Source organism: Apis mellifera, linkage group LG15, assembly GCF_003254395.2.
Source record: "Apis mellifera strain DH4 linkage group LG15, Amel_HAv3.1, whole genome shotgun sequence".
NCBI lineage: Eukaryota > Metazoa > Arthropoda > Insecta > Hymenoptera > Apidae > Apis > Apis mellifera.
Window position 1 is genome coordinate 912,865 of NC_037652.1, and position 10,183 is coordinate 923,047.

A 10,183-nucleotide genomic window follows, 5' to 3' on the forward strand; every position below is an offset into this window, starting at 1 on the left:
TTAATTTCTATTTTTATAATTTTACATTATATAAGATAATTAAATATATTATATAATATATTTGTAAAATTTTGTTTATTTTATTATCAAATTTGAATTTGAAATCTTTACTATTTTATAAATTTTTACATGATAATTTTACATCATATCTTATAAAATTATTTATTTATTAATAATATGAATCAATTAATTTCTATTTTTATAATTTTACATACACATATGTATCTAATAGATAATTAGATATTTCATTTATTTTATCAAATTTGAATTTGAAACTTATAAGATATATAATATTACAAATTGTACATATTCATTTAATTCATTTAATAATACATATTCATTTAATTCTATAAAAAAATCCAAAAGCTATAGTTTTAATTTCTGAGAAAAAATCACATCTCATTTTTTTATCTTTACTTTTCTCTAACAAAAAATGTTACCCAATCATACCCCAATCGAATTAATTTTAATTATTTTATTAATTATTATTATGTTATTAGATATGGTTTACTAGGTGCCAGTGGTTGTGGCAAAAGTACTTTACTTTCTTGCATAGTTGGCGTCAAAAAATTAGACAGTGGTCAAATTACGGTACTTGGTGGTGAACCTGGAAGTAAAAGTTCCGGAATCCCAGGACCTCGTGTTGGTTATATGCCTCAGGATATTGCATTGGTCGATGAATTTTCTGCAATAAATTCCTTTCATTTTTTTGGGAGAATCAATGGCCTAGGAAGTGAAGAAATTGGTAATTTAAGAATTTTAAGTAATTTTTTTTTAAAGTTTTGATAAAAATTAAATTTAGCAAATATATAGAAATACAATTATTCGCATTAATATTCGAATGTTGTTTTACTTCGTTTACAAAATTTATCATATAAAGCATCCCAGATTTGACCTGGATTGTAAAAAGCATTCATGAAATATATAATTATTCCAAAAAATGAATTATGAAAGAAATCATAAACGAATATTTTTTTATTTTGTTATTTAAATTGAGAATAATATAAAGAAAATATAAAGAAAATTTTTTGAAAATCATATGATTAAAAAAATATCTATTTGTAAATATATTGATTATAAAATAATATTGTAAATGATTAAAAATGAAAGAAATTTTTTTTTATGAACAATTGTAATTTGATAATAAAAATTATCGATAAGAAAGGTTTATTTTAGTTACTTAAAAAAAGTTTTCTTTTAGATATCTCAACTATACTTAATCTTCAACTAATTCGTAAGAATATTATTACATTTTGTTTTTTAAATTAGAACAATAATAATTTTTCAAATAGATTTCTTTCGACGAATTTTGTTCTTTAATTTCTTTCTCTCTGTAATAATTTTCGCATTGTAGCTTCACTAATAGTTATGGATATCCTGTATTTTACATAAAAAAATTGTTTAATTATCATATTGCTTTATAATTACATAATAAATTATTTATTATAATTTTTAAAATTATTTGTTTATACGAATATTATTGGTATTAATATTGATTTAGAAACAAGATTTGAAAGAAAAAGTAATTTTTAATATGATAAAATCTTAAAATAAATAAAAAAATAAAAAAAAGTTAAATTAAAAAAATATGTTATAAAAAAATAAATATTTTTCTATAAATTTTATATAATATTTTTTCTTTTCCATGAAGTATTTGAATAATAATGTAATAATAATATAATATATAAAAATATAATATTTTATTTGTTTAAACATGTTTTAAAAATAATATTTATTTTTGAATTATAATATAATAATATATAATATAATAATAATATATTTTCATTTAAATAATATATTATATTAAATAATATATAATATATAATATAATATAATAATATATAATATATAATATATTTAATAATGATGTTTAAATTATAATATTTAAATAATCGTTTTGTATATAAAATAATATTAATAGTTAAAATAATAACAGTAAAAAAAAATAATTTTCGAAATATGATATGTTCAAATCAATATAAAACATTCGCATCATAAAATAATTAAAATAAAAAAGAGCAATAAATATTGAATATTTGTGATAATAAGTAATAAGTAATATAATTTATTTTAATAATTTATAAATTATAAATTATATTTGAAAAAATCATATATTTTTATATTTATATTTTCCTATTAGAATTGATTAAAAAAAAAAAAACAATAGAAAAATAACAATGAATAATATTTTAATAAAATCTTCAATAGAAAAAAAAATAATTTTTAATGTTTTTAAGACAATAATTAAAAATGATTCTAAATTTAATCTTTATAAAATTACATAAAACTTCTAAAAAAAAAATTTTTTAATTTAATTTGTTTATCAAATTTGTTCATAGAAAAATTATTTATTTTCAGAAAATAGATTTTTGGAATTGAAGGATTTACTTCAGTTACCATCAAGGGATCGTTTAATAAAACAGATGAGCGGTGGCCAACAAAGAAGAGTATCGCTTGGGGTAGCTCTGCTTCACAAACCAGAATTATTAATACTTGATGAGCCTACTGTAGGTTTAGATCCACTTTTATGTGAAAAGCAAGTATATTTTTGTTTCTTTATACTTTGTACATAATGTTAATTGCAATTGATGTAAATAAAGATTCTTTGCATAGTATCTGGAATCATTTGGTGAAAATCACGAAAATGGGTACTACTGTGATAATAACTACGCATTACATCGAAGAAACAAAACAATCAAACAAGGTAAATTATAATTTTTTTTTAATAATAATCTTTTTATTTATTCTTTTATTTTCTTATTTTAAATTTGTTATTAATTACAATTAAATTATTTTCAATTTTTTTCGAAAAAAAAAACAGTTGCATATTTCAATCTTATAGATCATAAATTTGTTTTAAAAGTAATATTATGACTGGGATATGTAATATAATCATGTAATATAATTATTTGAATAATGAATAAATTATTTGTCGTATGAAAAAATTATATGATGTAAAAGAATATGAATAAAAGTCATTTGTTTTTTTATATTTCAATCATAAATTTTTTAATGTATTAATCAATATAGATTTATTTTTCATAAAAAATTATTATTTATATAATAATAGATAGTTTAGTTAATTTTTTCACGATTATATTATATGACTTATTCAGTATATTAAAGGATTCATAATGTCATAAAAAACATAAATCGAATTATTATAAAAAAAAAACAAACTATATTATTATCTATTGTAAATTTTAGATTGGATTACTAAGAGGTGGACAATTGTTAGCTCAATCATCACCGACTGAGTTATTGACGCGATTTCAAACCGATTCATTGGAGGAAGCTTTCTTGATCTTAAGCCAACAGCAATCGCAAAATCCACACTCATGTTTCGAGCAGCCTACGATACAGTCTGCAGAAGAGATGCATGAAGTGATGACCCTTTCGAGAGATCCTGAGGTGAAAAACGAATCTTCAGTTTTATTCAAAAATAAAAAATCTGGAAATTAGTACATAATATTGATAGATGATAGATTGGAAAATGGTTGTATCGATATCAATAGCAAATTTCGAACCAGTATCGACATGCATGGAAATTTTAGATGTTTTTCAATGCCTCTTAAGGTGATTATCATTTTTTAATATCAAATCAATACAATATCGAATAAAAAATTAATATCTCATAAAGATAACAATATTTATTTGATATTTTATGAATACTTCGATAACTATTTGATACTTTACAAAGATTTCGATATTTATTCAATACTTTCATTTTTGAATGTTATAATCAGGTGATTGTATTGCATCTTGCCTTCTCTAGTTATGTCTATTCGTTTACTTTGCCAAGCTATGTTAGAATTAATACTTGTAACATTTAGAAATGAAAGTTAAAGTATTAAAATCTTCGTAAAATATTAAACATATATCGATATTTTCGTAACATATCAGATGATTTTTTATTCAATGCAGTATTAGCATCATATTGCTTTAAAAATATAAGTCAAGTTAATTATTTTCATATTTTTTCTTTTAATGATATTAAAAATATTAATGTTAAGTAATAATTGATTCATTTATTTATTAGATAAGTTTGATCATTAAAAAAACCAATCAGAATAAAATTTATAAATATATATATTACTTTTTTTAAAGTCTTGCTTATAAAATAAAGCATATATATATATATATATATATATATATATATATATATATATATATTTATTTATATAACAAAACATACATAATACATAATTTATTATGTAAAAAAATTATAAATGATAAAAAAAGTGATAAATAAGAAAAAAATATAAAAAATTAGTAAATGTAAATTAATAAATAATAAATTAGGAAAGTTAATATATATATAACAACAAAAGAATTCCTTAAAATATTGAATGTCAAATGATTTCTGTGCTTTGCGTATAGCAAGTTCAATGTTTATTAATTCAGTGTCAAGTATGTTCAGTATGTTAAGATCTAATAAATATCGACTTACAAATCATTTTTGATAATAATAATAATAATAATAAAATTTATTATTATTTCAGTTTAAACGAATTTTAAAAAGCAGTTGGCAATCAAGGATGTATGCTTTACTACTTAAGAATATATTTCAATTTATACGTAATCCAGGGTAATTATTGTGATATATTAATTATAAAGAAATATTTGAAAAATATTAAATTGAATTAGAAAAATATTAATTTGATTTCTTTTTTTCTTTATTTTTTTTTTATTTTTAGAGGAATCTTATTTGCGTTACTATTACCAATGATACAAATAATAACATTTTTCAATGGAATTGGTGGAGATCCGAAAGATTTAAAGATATTTATCGTAAATAAAGAAGCAGGAAATTGTGATGATGGAAGAATTCTAGGAAATATTACGTACGATGATTATGAACAAAATTGCTATTTTACTGATATTAGCTGTAGATTTATAAAAGGAATAAATAATACTATTTTAGAGAAGGTATGCAAATATTATTTTGTAGTTTAAGAAATCGATTAATAATCAATATTAATATTTTCATAATACAAATTTCCTTTGCTTAATATAAATTTTTTGTACTTCCTCTTTTAATACATATAATAGCAAATTATAAAATAAAATTGCAAATTTTAATCTTTTTTAAAATTTTATATTTTTATATAATGATATAGATATTTTTATATAACGATTTAGATAATTAGATAATTAATCTTTACATTCGAAAAATTTTTGAAAAAAATTTATATTTTCAACAAATATGATGAATATCTTTTAAAATATAAAAATAGAAATGAATTTTATATTATGTAGAAATGCAAATATTACTATTTTATTTAATTAAAATCACGTTATATACCTATGACAAGTTTTATGAAACTTTTATAAATATAATAAGAAAAAAAACAAGTATTGCAATTCTATAAGAAACATATATTTTGGAATATATAAAGCATTATTAAAATTTTCAACAATTGAAAAAATTCTTATAATTTTTCTATAAAATGTAAAATTTATGCATTTCACTTAGGATTAAGTAATTAAGAATATTTTTTAATTTTGTCACTGAACTTTTTTCTAATTTTTATACAGAACTGATTGTATCAAGTAATCATTTTTCGAATGCAAAAAATTAATACTAATAATTTATATAATATGTATTATTATATATTATATATATAATATTTAAAATATTAATATAGCAATATCGATATATTAAGAATAATATAATGGAATATATTACAATTAATTAACAATATAATTAAAATTGTGTTATTCTTATTTTAAGTAATTGATAAATATCTATTTCGATACAGAATTTATAATTCGTGCATGCGAGAGAAAATAATACTATTAACATTTTGAAATAATAATTTTGTATAATAACGATTAATTGTATTATAATAATGGTTAATTATATTTCATTGCTAGATGTTCTACGAAAACTATACACAGGCGGAATTAGAAATTCCAGATTTTTCAAGCGTTGGAATAATGCATTTTGAAAAGAATTTTTCTCTTGCTTTGGAAGAAAGGATAAAAGATCCTTTAAACATGCCTGATAATTTGATTTCCATCTCTCAAATTCATGTTGGCTTATATAATCCAAGTATGCTAACAAAAATTATTCAGTTTTATTTCTTTCAGAATCGAGTAATTATTTTAAATAATTATTTAATAAATATTTTTAATTTTTTTTAACATATTTTATATTTCACACATTTGATTTTATTTTCGAAGAAAATTTGTAAAAATAAGTAAAATCAGAGATTTATTATTACTTTTAACGATTTAAAATTGTTTATTCATTGATAATAATTCATAAATTAAATAAACAATTTTAATCATTTAAAAATTGATTGAATTTATTACCAATAAAAGATTCATATTCTTTGGAAATAATTATGAAAAATTAAGGATATTATACATAATTTAAATATTAATTGAATATTTTTTTTTAATTTTTTAGATAGACAAATTAATTTATTTGCACAACGAAAACTATACGATGATTTTTTCACGGAATATCAGAATATATTAAAAGAGTGTGGAATTGAAGAGAAATATGGCAAAGTACCTATTAAGGCATGTATATTTAATGAAATTCTTTTTAAAAAATTTCAAATGTGTAATATTAATCTATATTATATTTTATAGTTTGAAAATCCTGTTTATGGTACATTGGAACCACATTATGAACTTTTTGTTTTTCCAACTTATATACTAATGTGAGTTCCATTATAAAAATCAGAATTTTTTTATTAATTAACATTTCTTTATTCATATAAACGAATTTTATTTTTTTAGAATGTTACACATTGTGGCAACAGCCTATTCTTCAACTATAATTATAAGTGATCGTCATTCTGGCGTTTGGAATAGAATCTTAGTACAAGGTAAATTTTTATTATAATGATACTTGGAAAAAAAATATTCATAACAATAAATTATTTAAGATCAATTTAAATACTAAGTTTTATAAATACATTATTTTAATCAACGTTCTTATATAATTTTTCATCTGAACATATTAATTATATGTACAATTAATAAGTATAATTTCGAGCAACACTTTATATATATTATAGTATCTCATAATGAATTATCATTTTAAATGATAATTATTATTAGTTTAAATTATTATCTTTTTTTTATTATATATTTAAAATAACAATATTTTAACGATTATATGTTATACTTATTTTCTGTTCATTATATGATTTATAATTTATAAATAAGCATAGTTTTAATATGATAATTTAATTTAACACGTACAGATGTTAAATAATTATTCGTATAAGCAATTTAAAAAAACGAATTTGCTTAAAACGATTCTTAAATAAAATAGTATAATTTTTTTTTATTTATATTTTTTCATTAATAATCTTGAAATATAGAACTGATTAAAATTTTATATTTTAAAGATAAATTTAAGAAAAAATTTTTAATTTTTTTGTTTATAACTATTTTTAATTATATAAACAATTAATAAATATTTTACAGATGATAATCTTTATGAAAATAAACAATTTTTATCTGAAAAAACGTTTTTTGTATTTCGTATAGTTTGTGAATTATACGAAAAATCGAAATCGAATTTTCAAAAGTTGATTTGATCTTAAAATAATTTTGACAAAAAAAAAATTGTATAATATCTACATATTTTCAATTTTATAATTTTTTAAATTTGAAGATCTTTCCTTATAAAAAAAAAAATATAATTTTTTTGTTTTTTTTGACTTGAAAAATAATCATTTCAAGTCAATTATTATTTATATATATTATTATATTATATTAACTTATTATATATATTAACTTATAATATTGATAATATTATATCTAGAATTTATATATAAATGTAAAATATATATTTATATATTCTATATAACTTATATTTTAAATAATTAATCTGTATATTAATATTTAACAGGTGTTAAAACGGCAGAAGTTCTCTTTACTCATATGATATGGCAATGTTTCATAATTATACTTCAAGTCACATTCATGTTGTTACTCACTTTTTTAAAATACGATACACATTGCGAAGGATCAATAATTGTCGTTATTTTCATGACTCTATTCGCAGGAATTGCTGGAATGGCAGCTGGTAAGTACTTAAAATTATTATATTAATTAAAATTATTATAAAAGATAAATATATTTTTAAGAAATAAATATCATAATCAAAATTAGAAGAAGTTTTTAATATCTTTATATAAAAATATAAATAGTATATAATATATATAGTATATAATAACATAATTGTTTAGAAATTAGAATTATGTTTAGAATTAGAAGTTATCAATAGTTTACGAATTATAATTTTCTTTTTGTTGAAAGTGATATTATTCAGATCATTAAATTTTATTGATATTGTATTATTGATATTTATTTATTGATATTGTTTATTAAATATTTTATTAATTTTAATAATTAACAATTCAATATATTTTAAGATGAAATAATTGAGAAACTATGCTTTTAAGGACTTCAAATCTCATAAAATATAAAATTAAATATTTATAAATTAACTAGATTTGAAATAATACAAAACGAATTTTGGTATTTAGAATTTATCCTTTCAATCATAACATATTTCGATTAATTCTTTATCTGCTTTCATAATTAATTCAATCTATAATAATAATAATAATTATAATAATAATTCAAGAGTTTTATTAATCAATATTCTACAAATGATAATTTGTTTTAATCTCTTTTTAAATCAATAACTTTAATGAACAATGAAATATAATTATCATCTTTGCTTGATGTTTCTAAAAATTTATGTTATTTAATATTTCATATTTTTTTCATAAAAAGTATAAATAATGAAATTTTAAAATTTTTTCCAATTAAAAATGAATTCTTTGAAAAAAAATATAATTTAAAAAAGACAAAATAAAACAAATATCTTTTTAATTAAAACGAATATCAAGAGATATGATACATCTTTAAAAAAAAATCTTTCAATTACAAATAAAAATTTTTCAATTACATATAATAATAAATAATGAATATTAAGTAATGATATAATGTAAATTTATATTATTATGATATAAAAATACATATTTAAAAGAATATTATATATCTAAAAGAAACATCTAAAAGATCTGAACATCTAAAAGATAATTAAAAATTATATTCTACTATTTTTATCTAGTATTTTTTTGATTCTGTAAAAATAGAAGTGTTAATTTATTAATTGTTTTTGTTTAAATTATATTTTAACAAATGCATCTTTTTCATTTAGAATGAATTAGAAAATTCTTATATATTTTTTTTGAAAGAGAATTTTCATTTAAATTTATTGATTATTTATATTTTTTATGTTTTATTTAAGTATTCAAGAATATCCTTATACATATAATTATAAATTTTTATATGTTAAATTTTTATATGTTAATAATATTTTTTCGTTAATTCTCAATTATAATGTTATCTCATAATAAAAAAAATTGTTTTTAGGTTTCTTTATATCAGTAGTAACTAATAATCAATCTTTGGCTTGCTACATGTCAGTAGGGACCACTTATCCATTAACACTCCTTAGTGGTGAGTCATTAAATATAATTTAATTATATTTATTATATTTATATTTATATAATTATATGTAATGTATATTATATTACATATATTTATATATTAATAATTATTTATTAAAAATTATTTAAAATTATTTATATATAATTATATATAATTTAGAAAATTATATATAGAGAATTATATATATTAAAATAAAACATATATATATATATTTATTTAAATAATTTAATTTTTAATTATAATTTGTATTTCTGTATTATTCTGTATAATTTTTAATATTTACTTTGAATATGTTTACATCTTATTAAATTCTTATTAAATTAATTTTTATAAAACAAAAAACTTAGAATATATGAAAAAAGAAAGAATAAGAAAAATTAGATTTGAATGAAAAAAAATATATATATAATACTTATTCAGAAATTCTTGATATTTTCTAGGACTAATATGGCCGATTGAAGCAATGCCAATGGGTCTTCGGTGGTTTGCATTAAGTATGCCTGTGTCAATGCCAGGAATATCATTAAGGAAAGTCATGCAAAAAGGAATTTCTATCGATAAACCAGAAATATTCACAGGATTTTTTGTGATTATTGGATGGATTTTGGGTCTTTTAATGTTTTCCTTATTTTTATTAAAGAAGAAGATGTAAAATAATAAATATAAAACGATTTATGTAAAAAAAAAACAT

General features: G+C 18.0%; 1 protein-coding gene across 1 annotated transcript in view; it reads left to right on the top strand.

The window, feature by feature from the left end:
• LOC550941 (ABC transporter G family member 20) overlaps nucleotides 1–10,183 on the top strand; it is a 45,881-nt gene extending 35,698 nt beyond the window's left edge. Inside the window, exons 3-15 of the mRNA XM_026445674.1 lie at nucleotides 501–745; nucleotides 2,359–2,536; nucleotides 2,614–2,704; nucleotides 3,208–3,411; nucleotides 4,503–4,588; nucleotides 4,698–4,929; nucleotides 5,878–6,055; nucleotides 6,416–6,531; nucleotides 6,604–6,674; nucleotides 6,754–6,842; nucleotides 7,877–8,053; nucleotides 9,415–9,501; nucleotides 9,933–10,183. Coding sequence (XP_026301459.1) covers nucleotides 501–745; nucleotides 2,359–2,536; nucleotides 2,614–2,704; nucleotides 3,208–3,411; nucleotides 4,503–4,588; nucleotides 4,698–4,929; nucleotides 5,878–6,055; nucleotides 6,416–6,531; nucleotides 6,604–6,674; nucleotides 6,754–6,842; nucleotides 7,877–8,053; nucleotides 9,415–9,501; nucleotides 9,933–10,144 — 1,966 coding nt within the window. The 3' untranslated portion in view covers nucleotides 10,145–10,183. The remainder of the gene's footprint in view (nucleotides 1–500; nucleotides 746–2,358; nucleotides 2,537–2,613; nucleotides 2,705–3,207; nucleotides 3,412–4,502; nucleotides 4,589–4,697; nucleotides 4,930–5,877; nucleotides 6,056–6,415; nucleotides 6,532–6,603; nucleotides 6,675–6,753; nucleotides 6,843–7,876; nucleotides 8,054–9,414; nucleotides 9,502–9,932) is intronic.